The sequence below is a fragment of the Thalia democratica genome, chromosome 2, assembly GCF_965202585.1.
Source record: "Thalia democratica chromosome 2, ktThaDemo2.hap1.1, whole genome shotgun sequence".
Classification (NCBI taxonomy): domain Eukaryota; kingdom Metazoa; phylum Chordata; class Thaliacea; order Salpida; family Salpidae; genus Thalia; species Thalia democratica.
The window spans coordinates 41,005,787-41,022,906 of record NC_139166.1 but is presented as its reverse complement, the minus strand read 5'-3'; the positions used below and the strand labels follow the sequence as shown (position 1 = coordinate 41,022,906).

The following is a 17,120-nucleotide window of genomic DNA, read 5'->3' as shown; positions in this document are numbered from 1 at the left end:
ACAAAAATGTCGAAAAACAAAGTGATACATAGTTATTTGATTTTTGAAGTTTAAACGGTATGAAAATAAATAAAAAACTTAAAACATTAATGTTTTAAACCTTCATACCCAGATGAGCAAACACACTGAACCGAGTTGATACCATCAATACATACACTTCCGTGTTTGCAAGGTGTACTTGTGCACTCATTTATGTTTATTTCACACCTAAAACCCTCAAAACCTTCTTTACATTCACAAGTAAACCTAAAAAGTGTATTGATGATTAATCTTAACCTTAAACTATATATCAAATGTCGGCAAAAAATGTACAAAATTTTCTCAATTTTTACACTATATGAAACGAAAAAAATCATCATATTGGTACTATTGACTACTAATATAGCAACAAATAGAGGTAAAAACAAATTAATATTTATCTAATACTAATTATTAACATCAAAGATTTTTGACCGCGGTCTAAAGTTTGCCGTCCCCTGCTATACATTTTTAATGCATTTAGTATTTCTTACTTAGCAAACATATTTTTTATAATAGTTAAACTTAGATACACAAAAAAGATTCGTTTAGAGTAGTATAAATTTAAAAAGTTTTACCTGAAGCCTTATAATTATATTTGGAAGTATAACATTTGTACAAGTGTACGATGCGAACACTTTTCAATAAACAATTTTCAGGAAATAGACGTGATATCAACTAAGACACTAAAAACTAACCCACCAAAACAAGCGCGTTACTGAAATTAAGTGGTTTGAATAGTTTGAGAGAAAAGAAAGAAAGAAAACCGCTTTCGACAGAGAAGAACACTGTTGAAGTGTTACAATCAGACAAGGAGAAATTACATAAAACTACTTCTGTTTAACTTTATTTATTTAAAGACATTTCGCCAGTTAACAGTTTTTAAGTTAATAACCCATTTTTAAAATCACTCTTTTTAATATGAAGTAAAATTTTGGTGTTAAATATTTTTCACTATTATTGCTATACTTTATGTAAATTAGAATAATGTCATTAAAGTATAGGACAAACGTGCTGTTCCCATCAACACACGTTCCTCCATTGTAACAAGGTTTCAATATACACTCATCAATATTGTTTTCGCATATTCTACCATTGTAACCTTGAGGACACCAGCAAGTAAATCCTAAAACGTTTTCTTCGCAATATCCCCCATTTAAACATGGTTCTTTTGAACAACCACTAATTCCATTCTATAAAGTACACCAGATTTGATTGGTATATCATACTTATAAAAGTTTTTTACTTGTATAATGTAATCAAAAGTTTTCAAATCAGAACTCTTTTAAAAAATATTAATAACTATGATTTATATAATATATGTTGTTATATATAAAGGTTTTTTTAGTTACTAAGTTTATTAATAAATTTATCCTTTTTATTTCGTTATTGAACCTCACACATTTCTCCAGAAAATCCTTCTCTGCAGTAGCATTTATAAGACCCTACTTTATCTTCAACACATGTCCCACCGTTCCAACATGGCTGACTGAAAAATAAAAAAAAACTTCCAGGTTTTGTAGAAATGTAAGCTAATTTTAAATATGACTTATAACAAGTATAACTTCTATATCAGCCAACTTCTATGTTTTTTTTTACATAAAATAGAAAAAAAAAGTTCTTTGATTTTAGATTAATTACCTAATAAGATTTGCAGTTATATCTTGAAAGTTCTATAATTTTCAATAACGAGATTGACTAGCACATAAAAAGGTATTTTTTTGTATTTAGTTTAATTATATGTTTTGTTAATAAATAATATTTTCTAAATGTCCTTTAAACAACATAAATGATAAAAACATTTAAAGGTTTTAAAAACGAATGAGCTACTATCTCATTTGCATCAATATAATAAAAAAAAAAGTAATACTAATAAAAATTTTATAACTTCTCTTAAAAACCTTTGAAATTATTAAGAGCAACTCTTTTTAATAAACATTTATCAAATCTTTCTAATATTTAACTTTAATTTTTTTATACATAAATTATAAATTGGTTTACGAATTGAATTAATAAGTTGCTGTTTTTGAAAAAAAAAATTATGTCAAAAAACAGCTTCTAACGACAACAACCTCATGCACTCTTGTATTTCTTTTTCACAATGGACACCTTCCCAACCCTTTTTACAAGTGCATTCATAATTGGCTACTAAGTCCCTACAAGTTCCACCATTTAGGCAAGGCGTACTTCCACACTCGTCTATGTCAGTTTGACAATTTTTTCCAGTATATCCTGGTTTACATAGACATGTAAAACTATTAATTCCATCACTGCAAAACAAGTATAAGACTGTTAATTACTTTTTTTTTTCTCACACTTCAACAAGTTCTTAAATTTAATTTACAAAATTGTACTTTTTTTTAATTTACAAAAATTATATTTAAATTTAATTACTATATTATGTCTAAAAATTTATAATTTTTATTTACCAAATATTTTAATACATTTCTATAAATTTTGGTAAAATAAATACTAGACAATACTTTTTTTTGAAAATTACTAATAATAAGTATAAAACAACTATATAAAGAACTTTTTTTAATGTTTAGTGTCAATTAAAAAGTTAATGTTTAGTGTAAGTTTTAATACTGTATGTACAAAACATTGCTTCTAATTTTAATAACAAACACGCATGTGCCTCCATTTTTACAAGAGTCTCTTCTACAATCATTTCGGTTTTGCTCACAATTTGTCCCTTCAAATCCTCTCGAACAACTGCATCTAAGCAAATATTACATGTTGGTTTTTATTTTTTTTTAAATAACTTAATATCTTACTCGTATTTTCCATATACTGGTTCAGTACATTTTCCGCCGTTTAAACACGGAGAGCTAGCACACTCGTGTACGTCTAATTCACATAAAATCCCTTCTGTACCACGCCTTGAAGAATATTTTTATAAAAAAAATGTACTATAACAATTTAAAATTATCAAAAGCCGCATTTCAAAAAACTATATCTGAAAAATTTAGCTGGTATATTGTTATTTCTATAGTGATTTCTTTATATAACAAAAAACAAACTTGCAGTTACACTCAAAACCATTCAATTTATCTTTGCACGCTCCTTCGTTTAAACATGGTGATGAGGAGCATTCATCTATTTCCATATCACAATCTAATCCAGTGAATCCAGATGAACAATCACACGTGTATCTAATGTTATAATTTTGTATTAAAAAGAATTAATAGGAATTAAAAAAAGCAAAAGGTTGTTTTTTACGACTGTTTTTTTTATAGACTCTAACACAAGTTATTTTTACCCATCAGTGTGTTGTTTAAACTTTCAGATGGTGAACAAATGAATGACATATGTTTACTCTTTGTAAACGTTTTTATTATTAAAAAACTTATATATGTTACCTTGCTAACTTTGAACTTTTTTAAGGTTTTATCATTGAAATTAATTTAAAAACAACAAGCTCCAGTTTAGCTCTTCTCAAAAGCTTGTAATTAGTTTTGAGTATACAGCAAAACTTAAGTAACTTTTTTTATGAAGATTTTGTATTTTTTGTATAATTTTTTATAGTATAAATTAACTTCATTTTCTTCATAAATTTATGAGGAGGTGTAAGGCAAAACTACAGTTTTAATGTTTTTCACCATACAGAGAATTTTTATTATATGTTTTACCAAGAACCGTTACGAAGTTTTTAGCAATATTTTTCCTAAACTTTTGCGAGAAAGAGCAATTAAATATTATATAACTGTTCTCCTTATTTTCATTTTTCATTTGTTATCGTGTTTTTTGATAAAGGCTAACTCACGATCATACACATTTGCTCTCTAGCTTGCTAGCAGTTTCGGATTTTCTTCTAAAATTTACTTGAAGTCAGATATCTTCTAAAAATGCTTATTCATTGAAAAAGTTTTTATACATGCTCTGGGTGGTTTAAATTCCTACAACTAAACTTTGAGAGAAATTGGGTGTCTGTATGGCTTATAGCTTTAATTTTTAAGAACCTAATTCAAGTCTAGGAAGCCTGTAACAAATTAAACAAAACGGTAACATCAAAGCAAGTGTTTTGAAAAAAAAGTTAATTAAAGTTTGTTATTTAAGTTTGGTTCGAGTGAGATATCTGCTAGCAAAAAAATCAGCATTTTGGTTTATGTAAAAATGCAATTCCTAAAATATTTTTTCTTCCTTAATGTATTCAAGAAGTGCATACTAATTGTTTTGATTTTTTTTAGTCAACTAGTGTCAAAGTACTTTTATGTAAACTAAAATTTGAAAACTTTGATTTTAAAACCGACTAATTTGAATTTTCAAACGCTAGATAAACTTTATTTGGCTTTGATAATCAACACAAGTACCGCCAAAACATTTGTCAGCAAACTCGGAATAGTTGTTTGTTTATTTAAAATACTTCTTAGTTTACATATTTCTGTTCCAAGAAAGCTTCCAATTACTTACATATAAACAAAATACTTAAAACACTAAGTTAATTTTTTAGAAAACAATCTCTTACCTGCTTACAAAATCTAAACATACTGCATTGTTTTTACATGGGTTAGAGGCGCAGTCATCGATATTTGTTTTGCAATCTTTGCCGTTAAACCCATTCATACATTCACAGCTGTAACCGTTTACTTCGTCAACACATCTACCACCGTTTAAACACGGGTTTGAAAAACACTCATCGATTTCTGTCAAACAGTTAAAAAATGTTTGTGTGACTTTTTGTACCACAATGGTAACGATATAAACTTGATCAGTTTAAAGTAATGAAAACATATAGATTTTATTTATAAGACAATTAGAGTCATATCAATGTTTAACCCCTATAAGGATATATAAGAGATTTTCAATTAATCAATTTCAGTTTAGGAATAAAACATTGTATCGTTTTTATAATAATTTGTAATATAACACCAAAAAATGTACTAAATTAAAATGTTTTTAACATTTACGTAAGTATTCATATACCTTGAAAATTGTTATGTAAAAAAATTTTTCTTAATATATTTAACAGTATAATATATATAATGTTACAACATTATTTTGATATGACTACATATATCTCAAAAAGTTCTTAAAGCTTATAGTTCATAATAGTTTATTCTTCTTTCTTTCAAAAATTAATTTTAGGCTTAATTTTCAAAAGCTGGTCTGACTTTGAGTTCTGTTTTTCTACTTTCCTTTTTATGTCGCCGAAACTTTGTATCAAAGATTAGGTCTACTAGTCTATTTTTTTTATCATACAATTAGTTTTGCTTGAAGTACATTAATTATTGAAAATATTTATACTCTTTTTATCATTATCAAAAAAACGTTTAGTTAAATTTGTACACCCAAAAATGCGTACAAAGTTTTATTTTAGCCAATATTCATTAATTTTTACAATTCGTTTTAAGAGCTAAACTTTGAAAAAAGGAAGTGAGTCTAACCTATTTCGCAGTTTTTTCCATTATAACCTGGTGAACACGTACAAATGTATGAGTTAAATTTTGGAGTTGAACATTCACCATTTTCTCCACATGGATTACTATAACATTCATCTATATCTGATCTAAAAATTTATAATTGTGATTAAACAATAACCGAAATGAAAACTGACTTAAAATATAGTTTTTATTTCAGTAATTTACTGAATTTTTAATAGCTTCAAGTTTCCTAAATGCATAATTAAGGATAAATTGAAAAATAATAATTTTTTAATTTAGTGATTTACTAACTCATGAAAGCACTATTACATATATTTAACTCTCATAGTATTTTTCCACAATTAAACTGCTAAAAAACAAATAAGACTTAGTACGTTTGTGTAACAAAATAGAATTACCGTCAAACTAATTTTAAATATTTAATTGAGTGATTAAATTTTCTGGTAACAAATAATATTTTTCAAATTTGAAACTTAATATACAAAACTTATATGTGAGCATAAGATCATTGCTAGCTAGGCCATAGGGGGGGGGGGGGAGGTAAACCATGTTTTTTACAAGTTGATCTTATTTTATAGAGTTTTTTCTAAGCTTCAAGATGCTTTTTATTGTTTTAAAAAGTTCAAATTATTTTTTGAGATATGATCAGTCAAAGTCGGGCCGCATATTAGGTTCCCTATGGGAAGGGAAAACTAAAACAGCGAAAAAAGACTATTTCATTTAAAATCTATCTCCTCCTACATTTTTCTAGCAATCTTTTTCAAACTTTCACAGTCTAATCTTTATACAATAAAAAAAAAACGTTACTTTGGAATTAAAAAAAAAATTGTAAAAATGTTTTTTTTTGAAAAAAAAAACTTTTTTTTTTAATTTTTGTAATAAAATTTTAATTTTTTTAAATTACTAAAATTCTAAAGTAACGTTTTTTCCTTTTATTATAAGGAACGTTTCCTGAAAATTTGAAGAAGATTGCTTAAAAAACGAAGGAGGAGATAGATTTTTAGTGAATTTTTAAATTTCCGAGAAAATTGACTTTAAAAAATTTTCAGTCTATACGTTTTAGCGGAAAACTTTTACAAAAAATTAAATATCTCAAAAGTTAAATGAAATTTTTAGATTCTATAAAAACTGGCTTGTAGTTTGTACTTAAAGCTTTCATATAAAAGCTAAAGTTAATTTTTGTAAAAAAAATGTTTGACCCCCCCTTCCTGTGGCCTTGACAATTAATTTAACTAATAAAAAGCAAATACTTGATAACAAAAAAAAACTTAACTAGAATGTAAAAAAAAAAAAAGAAAAAATTACATTTAGATTAGATCTACTTATAAACCTTTTTATTGTATAAGTTAAAAAGATTAACTTTTATTTTAATGTGAAACTCACTCGCAGTTTTCACCTTCCCATCCACCAGCACATTTACATCTATAAGAGTTTATAGAATCTTCACAAACTGCTTCATTTAAACAAGGATCGCTCCAACATTCGTTAGTTTCTGATTCACAATACCTTCCCGTGAATCCTTGCATACAATGACAACTAAAAGCATTTATTTTTTTCACAATAGCTAATATAAATCAAAAAACCTTAAAAAATGTTTTTAACACTTTTGTTAAAATAATTGAACTTGTATATTTGAGTTTTAAATAATAAGTGTCAAAACTAAAAGTATAACACATAATTTATTTGAAATAATATTTTTTTTTTAACTAAATGTTAAAAAAAACTGTTTATCGATTATTACATAATAATCAATATCGTTGCTCTATAATATGTTTGTTTACTAAAGTCAACTATTGCAATCAAGGTTAATTATTAAGGTTAAATAGTTTATTTCTTTTCTTTGTTTAAAAACACAAAAAATTAAAGTAAATAGTTGGTGTGTAACTCGATAAGCGAAAGGTCTTTCTATACACCAGGTCCTTTGACCAAAATTTTCAAGCGTTGATTTTTTATCGTGTTTCTAGTGTTTAATAAATTAACACTTTAGTAATTTTGTCTTTTTTAATTAACAAAAAAAAGTATAAAGTTTAAATTTAGATAGAAAACCTTTTTGGATACAAGAACAAATATAACACGTTTTTGTATTTTCAAACTTAACAGTTTTGTGACCATTCTACAAAGTAAAACAAAATTTAGTTTAAACTGTTTCAATACTTTAAGCTTTTGGATGACTATAACTAATCAGTATTTTTTGATGGTAAAGCATATACTAGCGAATAAAGCAAGATATTAAGTCAATATAATTGTAAATGACTAATTTTCATAATAAAAAGTTTATAAAATAAATAGAAGTAGTGAATATATAGTATTTTTGTTTTTATTTTACTTCTTTATCTAACCTAAATTTGTGCTCTTCTTGTTGACACGTGCTTCCGTGTAAGCATGGCTTAAAAACACACATTTCATTTATTTCACATTGTTCACCGGTCCAACCACTTTCACATTCGCATTCAAATCTGCATCATGACGTTTCGATTATTTTAAAGTTTTTTTTTATTTCAACTGTATATATGAGTGTTTCACTAAATACAAAATCCTAAAAAGTTTAAGTTTGGTTTCAGAGAAGTCTGTTCTATCACTCTAGCTTTGTCTGATTTTGTTAAAGGAGTTCTATATTCATTTGATAAGACGAAGCTGTGTGTTCAGTGTTTCTACATCTAAGTAAAGCCTTTGGTAATGTGGATGTATAGTCTTTTTTTAAACAAACTAGAATGCTATGGTAAAAGGGGAAACATAAGTTTGTTTTTGAGATTATATTTAACTGAAAAAAAAACAGTTTGTGAAATTCGGAGGATATGTTTAATGCATACTTATAAATAAAGCTCTTAGATAAAAAATCAAAAAAGGGTTAAAAATTGTTTAAATATTGGGTTGTTGTCTTTCTGTATAAACTTTAGCATAACTTTTTAATATTTAAATTCATATGTCATTTTTTAAATGTAGAAAAAATACATAAATATTCAAAAAGATTTTCTCAAAGAAGCTTTATATTGTTGTTTTCTTACCAAGCTGTAAAAGACGTGGGTAAAACTTTTTGGCATATCAGGGTAGTAAAGTATGGACTAATTTGCCTAGTAGCTTAAAAGATCAGGCTCGGTTTGTAAGGTACCAGGTCGATCTGTAAACTTTTTACTAAAAGAAAAATAAAAGAATAGTTATATGACCAAAGTTTAGGTAGGTTATTATGAGAAATTTTTGGGATTATACCGATACTTACTAAACCTAAAAATAGTTTCTGCTAAATATGCTAACTTGTTTCTGATGACATTGACCGAGTCTAGACTGTGACAATTACTAATATAATATAATTATACTTGGACTACTACTAGATTTAAATTCAACAACTTAATAGTTTTCTATATGTACATTTACAAAGTTTTTGGCTTGATTGCTTTAAAAGTGCTAAATACTTATTTATTAACTAAGTTGTTGTTAAAAAAAAAGAATTAGGATATATCTTAGCTAGTTTTGTATTTATATTATTTTGTTTAAGTAAGTAATTGTAGCAAACAATTTTAGTACATTTATTTTACTGCATGCTTAATAGGTTTATCATTTTATAGTTAATTCTGTAGGTATAGGCAATTATTTACAGCTATAAACAATTCAAAACAAGTAAATAGACCTAAATTATTGTTGTACGCAAAATTTATTAAGCAACTTAAACACCATTTATATATTTATTTTTTCTTATTTTTCATGATAATTTATTCTAGTAAAGTGTCGTATTCTGTTATCTTCTTATATATTTTTTTTGTTAAATTACAAATTTTTAAGTCTAAGTAAAACTTTTTTTTTCTGTTTGTTTTAAAACACAAAAAGATAAAGTTAACAGTTGGTGTGTAGCTCGATGGCCGAAAAGGTCTTTTAATATCCCTGTTATTTTGACCGAAATGTTTGAGCATTGATTTTTTTTGTGTTCAATAAACTAAACTAAATAATTTTTTCATATCGTGAAACTACGATATTTTTTTACTAACAAATTTTAAGTACTTTTTGTACGAATTAAATAATTGTTTGAAACGAAGTTTAAAGCCAAGTATAAGTTAAAAAAAATTATGTAGGCAAGCATTTAGTAAAATTTGTATAGAAGTAAGATTGAGAATATTTTTTAAACTAAAAACAAACAGATCTTAAAATTATATCGTTTAAAGTTTTGTATTACTTTGCTCCCGTTATTTTTTCAAAGAAAAATAAAGAAAACTAACTTTTCCAAAGCTTTTTTGTTGATTTTTATTACAAATAGAAAGTAAAACTACTTAGACTAAATACAAATCTTTTTAGAATATTCTACTAGTAAAACACATAGTTTATACACAAAAGTTTATAAAATATATAAGAAAGCGTCGTAATTTTACATAAAACTATTTTATATAGGTTAATTTGATAATTAAAGTTCTACAGTTGAACAGCATAAAGTTTTTGCTCTAATATTTACATTTTCTGAAAAGTTATCATAAAAAAATATATTTGTTCTTAGGAACTTAATATAAAAATCGACATCTAAAATTTATTTATTAATATTTTGTACTCTGTTTTCTATATATAAAGTTTGTTTTAATGCAGGGGTCAGCAAGTATTTTCTGGTCGTGGGCCAATTTTTTTAAATAAAAAGGTTTCTTGCCACGGTTCTAGTTTTAAATACAACATGAACTATTTTTTAGCCTTCATTACAAGCCCTAGGTAATCTAGTGTAAGTTTCAAAAATTTCTTGTTTACTGGGTCAAATGTAGATGCGCGCAGATCGCAGCTTTTTGCATGCCGTAATTGGGCCGAGGGCAGTAGTTTGTAGACCACTGTATTGATGGAAAACGGATATTTTTTGTGAGTAGTTTTTAACTTGTTTGGTAGTTAAAATATTAAAAGTTTGATAAACTAGTCTAAAGCTATACTTTTTAGGTTAACTTTACAAATAATATCTTGAAAACTAATACTACTGATAACTTCCAGATTTTATTATTTCTTCTCAATGCAGATAAAACATCGCTTTCATAACTAGAAGTTTGTTTATATTTTTCTTTATCAAGTTACATAAATTTTTATGCATGTATTAGTTTTTAAAATGTTACAGTGATTATAAATCCTGTCATAGTTTAAGAAGTCATCTAAATCCACTTAACTTTTTCACAGTTTTTATAATGTGTGCACAACTTTAAGCCAAGGTTTGTCTGGGGTATATAAGTTTGGGGCCTACAAATTTACCTTGAAAAATGTTAATCATGAAGTAGCATGATTTAAATAATTTACTTGTTCTTCTACATTACAAGAAAATTTGAAGCCGAATTCACAGAAAACAGCATTTAATTTTCACCTTAATTGGTTGACGAATTTCGAAGTAGCATCATAAAGTAGAATGCAAATAAAAAAGAATACCTAATTAAACTTTATGATGCTACTTCGAAATTCGTCAATCGATTAAGGTGGAAATTATTTTTTTACAACAGCGAAGACATTAGCCCACCCCCCCTACGAGTTTAAAGAAGAAGATGTTTTCAAAAGCAGCAGATCAGCACCATCGTGTGATGATCTAAAAGCGTTTGAAAATGATTTATTCGATACCATTAAAAACATCAAATTTACTTCGTATAAGTCAAATTTTTAGAAAAAGCTAAAACAAGACCTAAACAAACTACTAATCAAAAGCAAAGTAATACTTTTCGCCGACTAAACAAGAAATTTATATCAGACAAGCCCAAAACTTTACAACAAACTAATAACCGACAACTTAACCAAAACATACAAAACTTCTAATGAAGACTTAATCAACAAAATAAACCTAGAATCTGAAAAAATTATATGTGAGAGAAAATACAAAAATAAAAACATACCTAAATTTTCAGCTGCAGATGCATTCATTACTATAAAAAATCACAAGAAAAACTTTCCTTTTAACATCGATTGTAGAATCCTCAACCCCGGAAAAACGAACTCGGTAGAATTAGTAAAACTATTTTAGAAAAAACAGTAAATGAAATAAGATACAAATCATCTTTAATACAATGGAAGAATTCTCACGATGTTATATCATAGTTTAATAATATCAAAAATAAAAATACTAAATGCTTTGTTAATTTTGACATAGTTAGTTTTTACCCCAGTATAAAAGAAGAGCACTTGATGAAAGCCATAAGCTTTGCAAGAGCATACACTAATATAGAAGATAAAGATATAAGTTTAATCAAACACACATGTAAAACAATTCTAACATTTAACAACAAAACATGGATAAAAAAAGACGGCAACACATTATTTGATGTACCAATGGAATCATTTTTTTGGCGCAGAGATCTGTGACTTTATAGGCCTTTACGCCCTAAACCACCTTAAATCCCTCTATAAAAATAATGAAATTGGTTTATATAGAGACGACGGCCTAGCTATCTATCATCGAGTGAAAAAGTAAACAACTTTAGAAAATACCAAAAAGAAAACAATCGAGCTATTTAAGGAAATCGGATTTAAAATAACTATTGATATCGGCGCAACCGCATGCAACTTTCTAGATACAACTCTAAACCTCACTGACGACGAATATAAGCCATACCGTAAGGAAAACTCAGATGTTATATATATCAACAAAAATCTAACCACCCAATAATTATTAAAAAAACCTCCCAGAAATGATTGAAAAAGAATTAACAAACTCTCTAAAAGTGAAAAAATATTTAAAAACTCTGTAAACACATACCAAAATGCTCTAAATGATTCAAATTTTAAACACATATTAAAATACTCAGAAAATAAAAACCCTCAAACTAAAAAGAAAAGAAACCGATCAAGAAAAATCATCTACTTCAACCCACCCTTCTGCCAATCCGTTAAAACAAATTTAGGGAAAGTATTCTTCCAAATCATCGATAAACATTTTAAAGACAATGAAGTACTCAACAAAATTATAAACAGAAATAATTGCAAAACATTATACACCTGTATGAATAATATCAAAGTTATAATACAAAAACACAATAAAAAAACCTTAAATAATATTTCCAATAAAGAAAAAAACAAAACCAATAACACCCCTACTTGTAACTGCCGATTTAAAATCTCCTGTCCTTTGAACAATAAATGCCTTATAAAAAAATGTTATCTACAAAGCCACCGTAATATCAAGCAAGGAAACAAAAGAATACATTGGGAGCACTGCTAATACTTTGAAAAGCAGATGGTACAACCATAACCACAGTTTTAACACCTACAAAGAAAACACCACCGAACTAGCTAAATACATTTGGTTTTTAAAAAACAACAATATTGAATATAACACCAAATGGAGTATCATCCACCACATCGGGGAGGTAAGAAAAATCTACAGCATATGCAGCCTAGAAAAACTAGAAATAGCCAGAGCCAATAAAGTAAAGAACTTAAACAAAAGATACGAACTGTTTGCTAATTGTCCACACTTAAAAAAAATTCACTTTAAGACTTAAGCGCTTGATAATTAGTTTTGCATCTAATTTTATTTACTTAAATTCATTTTAACTTATTAGTACGAAACGTTTTTAGTCCTACTTAAAAAATTTAAAAATTAAAATAAAAATCTCCAGCTTTAAACTGTAAAAACTAAATTATAACATTAACTTAGTTCAAAGTATACATTAGTTACGTCATAATAATAGAAGCGATGTTATTCTAAAAAATTTTCAATGCAATTTTTAATTAGTATAATTTAGCTCCAGCTAGCTAGTAGTTTATCAACTTATATATTTAATTCAAATCCCTTTATTCATGGTAATATGTAAGTAATTTAGTTTATTTATTTACTCTAAGCTGATTGTATTTTTTTAAGTTAATAGTTTTATGTTCAATACCTAAGTTAAAGTTTTCAATTTATCAACTAATTCTAGTACATAAAATTTTCGTGTTTAAGACTCGAAACTTTCTAAACATCGTAAGTTACAAGTTCTAATTTACTTGTTTTATTTTACTTTTTAGTATCTTCCATGTTTTGTTTTACTTTTATTTTTCAGATTTAAATTCTAACTGAAGATCCCTTAAAGAGTGAAACTGAGTTTTACAAATAAAATTTTGATTAATTAATGTTGTATATTTGTCTCCTTATTTTCAAATAAGTTTAGAACTATTTTTGTTCAATTTAGAACCTCAAATTTAAATTCATATTTTTTCTAATAGATTTATAAGTAAAAAGCGATTTAAAGTTAGGCATTTAAAGAGTTTTAAAATAAATATACTATATACTGTTTAATTTTTTATCTTTTCTCATTCTTGTTTATATGAAGCTTTGAAATTAGTTTGCATGTATAGTATATACTTTATTCTATATATAAAATATTATAAGTGGGTAGAAGTCAAATATGCACGAAGGGACACTTTTGCACGGGTTAAGTTTTTTTTTTCAATTTTTTTATAAATTTTAATTTTATATTAATTTTTATAATTTTTTTTGTAAATTTTCATTTATTTTAATTTTACTATTACTGTTGCCCCTAATCCTTACCCTCTGTCGGTAACTTATTTTTTCTAAAATTTTTTTACTAATTTATTAAATTTTTCTTTTTGTTAGTTTTAGTTGTTATATGTTTTTTATTTTCTATTTTTACTATCACTGTTACCTCTAACCCTTACCCTCGTTCGGTAGCATTTTTTTTAAACTTCAAATTAGTTTTTATTTTTTAATCTATTTTTTTCTGTTTCTTTTTTAATATTGATTTTTATAAGTTTTTTTTTACTATCACTGTTACCCCTAACCCTTACCTCGGTCGGTAACTTTTTTTTCTTTTTATCGTTAAACTTTTAGTTTTGTTTCTGTGTTTTTTTTACTCTCGTGCAAAAATGAACCTTAGTGCAAAAATGACCCTCCGGGCAAAGTGTTTTAGTACAAATTTGACCCTTTCCCATTATAAATTGTTTTATTTTAAAGCTCTATGATACAATAATCTAAAATGGTTCGTTATTAACTATTAAGGCGCTAAAGGGCTGTAAACCCTTTTACACTCTAGAATGTTTAAAGTGTTAAAAAAACTTAGAAAAAAAACAGGAAGAAACTGAAACGAGTAAAGTTATTTCAGTGATTTTCCAATTCCATAACACTAGGATCAAGTCAGATCCGGTAGATCACTAAGTTTCAAACTAATAAAAGTACCTATATTTGTAATAAAAAAAGTGATAGTTTTACCTTTTGATTTAAGTTATAACTTTAAATATGTTTACGTCTTTTTTTAGTAGGTTAGTTATTGCTTAAAAAGTCACAAAAATTACTTTTTAAATTGCATTCAAATAAAGAGTCTTTAGAAAAGTTGCATTTGCAGTATTTTTAATTGAAAACTGTTGAGCTTGACTTATTTACCAAATAGGCTAATGTTTAACATACAAGCTGTTCTAATGATTTTTAAAAGTAAACATATTTATAAATTTTAATTTAAGTTTTAATTAAAGTTTGTTTTCTAAATATTATAAAACTATTATTATCTAGACTTAAATTTATTAATTTTGTTTTTACATTTACTATAAATAACGAACCTATTTTAAAATTAACTTTTTCTTTTAATAAAACTATTGGATCAAAAGAATAAAAACCTGCCATTTCCATCTTCTCTACAAAGACCTCTTGAACGACATGGATTACTTGAACAAGGAGAAATAGGTCGGTACTGTGTATTTAAGTTTTTATTTATTAAACTATCATTGTTGGCTTGTTTAATTTTTAAACTTTTACAATAAACAGAAAAGTTAAAACTCATACGTTTTCATGTTATGCAGTAAACTTTTTTATTTTAATAAAACACGACTTAGAAAAAAACTAAAACTTATAATATTTTGATAAACTTTTTTGGTTTAGAAGTTCGTCAAAAATACATTTTTAAACTTAATTTCAAATTTAGCCCTTTTACTAAACTTCCTCTTTCCAAATAACTATCTTAACTGATTACATTTTTGTACGTAAAATGTATTATCAATAGTTATGTTATTCCTGCTATTTTTTAAAGTTACATTTTGAAAGCAAAAATCTTATAATATCAATGTGTTTACCTAAAGTTGGTTATAAACACCAATGCATTATACCTTTTGATTTTCTAATAGTAATAAATTTTTTACTAGCCACACTAATTCGACTTATAGTTTATTATTTAGTTTAGTAGTATAATATTAAGATTAACTTTAGTTTTACACATCAATTTATTGATTCATTTTTCGCAGCTTTGTAGCTTTTTTTCGTGTCTTTCGGTGAACTGAGACTCTAGGCTCTAGCTATCAGATAGTTTACCGAAACCTGGTTGTCTGATGATCTAAATGGTATGATTAAACGAACCTAAGTCTACCGAGAAACTGTGGTCTGATGAAACTGTTGAGCCAAGTTGCATGATAAAAGCTTGTTGTTAACTTGAACTTGTTTTATGGCACATAAAAGTAAAATTTTTGGCTCGACGACTTTCGCTAGTGTATTTTTAAATAAAATAAATATGTTTATTTTTATGATTATGTACTTATATTTTTTATGTTATTGTTAACTTTCAATTATTTTTACTCATAAATTTGTGCATTCATCTTATATTTTATGCAAGCTTATAAAAACTTTGAAAAATGGTACGAGAGAATAAAAATTTAAATGAAGTGTTTGTTGTACAAGTTAGTCGTAGAAACAAAGAGTAGAAAACTAGAAAAAAAGCTATGCAAAACTTATAAAAAGTATAAAATATTTTTCCTAAACTTCTTCAATTATATACACATAAATATTTTTCTGCGGAAAAAGTTTAATATTATTTTTTTAAGAGACGTTATAAAACAATAAGTGTTAGTTAGCTTTAAAATGTAGCTTTCTTTAATAACTTTTATTAATATTATTATTTGGAGCTAAATATTGTTTCTAGTTTTTAACAACAATCTTTACATTACTTGATAAGTTCGCAACTGTATTCTTTAATTTTTTTTTAATCGTTAAATAAGTATTCAACTAACTATCAATTCAGGGAGATGATCTATAATTTTTTTTTCATAACTAGTACAAGATAAAGTATAAGAAAAACAGAATTTTGACAAAAACTTCAGAAAAGTATCATTTTAATAGCAGTTGTTTTTAGAAATCCTATTTTATGTCTTAAATAAAATACAACAATTTACATTTTTCTAAATTGTTAAATAACTTTTCAAACAACTTTAATATACTTGTTATTTGACTGCTAAAAATCTTAAATTGATTATAAAAAAATTGTTTTTGTAAAGGCTTTATAAATAAAATTAGATAAAATATATTCCTAACTATTTAAACAAAACTTACTGAACGCCTGTATCTTGTCCGTTCCATGTAACTATGCTTTATTTGCTGTTTTTCTTCTTCTTCTTTTTTAAAATTAAATTTATAGATGGAGAAAAAAGTTAGAAATAAAATAAGAAATGAAATTAATAGATATTGTTTAAAAGTTACATCAAGTCTTCTTTTTTTGCTTGAAATAACATGAAAATCTTCTTTGTTTCTATTAACAGTCATTACAGCTCTATTTAACAACTTTTCTAAAATACGTTACAGTAATCTAGACATTGGTAACAGAGTTAGAAATAACTGCTATAACATTTCTAACAACAAAAACATTGTTTTAATTTTTGTTTATTTGATTAAAAAAGACTTTTAAATGTGTTATATTTTTTAAATTTAATCTGGTCTTCTTCTAAAATTTGTCAATATAAATGTGAGGTTATTATTACTGATAAATATCTAAATACAGTTTGTATTGTTCAAAGAAAACATCGGCGAAAGTC

The 17,120-nt window shown here is 25.9% G+C and overlaps 1 protein-coding gene across 2 annotated transcripts in view; it reads right to left on the bottom strand.

Moving 5' to 3' along the window:
- Positions 1-16,864, bottom strand: part of LOC145830214 (uncharacterized) — a 40,490-nt gene extending 23,626 nt beyond the window's left edge. Inside the window, exons 1-13 of one of the 2 annotated variants that reach the window (XM_082938143.1) lie at positions 16,642-16,864; positions 14,943-15,016; positions 7,742-7,858; positions 6,786-6,938; positions 5,406-5,527; positions 4,487-4,664; positions 3,042-3,173; positions 2,796-2,900; positions 2,647-2,739; positions 2,091-2,288; positions 1,414-1,507; positions 1,030-1,211; positions 101-246 (exon numbers count right to left, since the gene is read on the bottom strand). In XM_082938143.1, coding sequence (XP_082794269.1) covers positions 101-246; positions 1,030-1,211; positions 1,414-1,507; positions 2,091-2,288; positions 2,647-2,739; positions 2,796-2,900; positions 3,042-3,173; positions 4,487-4,664; positions 5,406-5,527; positions 6,786-6,938; positions 7,742-7,858; positions 14,943-15,016; positions 16,642-16,851 — 1,804 coding nt within the window. In that variant the 5' untranslated portion in view covers positions 16,852-16,864. The remainder of the gene's footprint in view (positions 1-100; positions 247-1,029; positions 1,212-1,413; positions 1,508-2,090; positions 2,289-2,646; positions 2,740-2,795; positions 2,901-3,041; positions 3,174-4,486; positions 4,665-5,405; positions 5,528-6,785; positions 6,939-7,741; positions 7,859-14,942; positions 15,017-16,641) is intronic. The other variant, XM_082938142.1, reaches the window with a different exon arrangement.
- Positions 16,865-17,120: the final 256 nt, after the last annotated feature.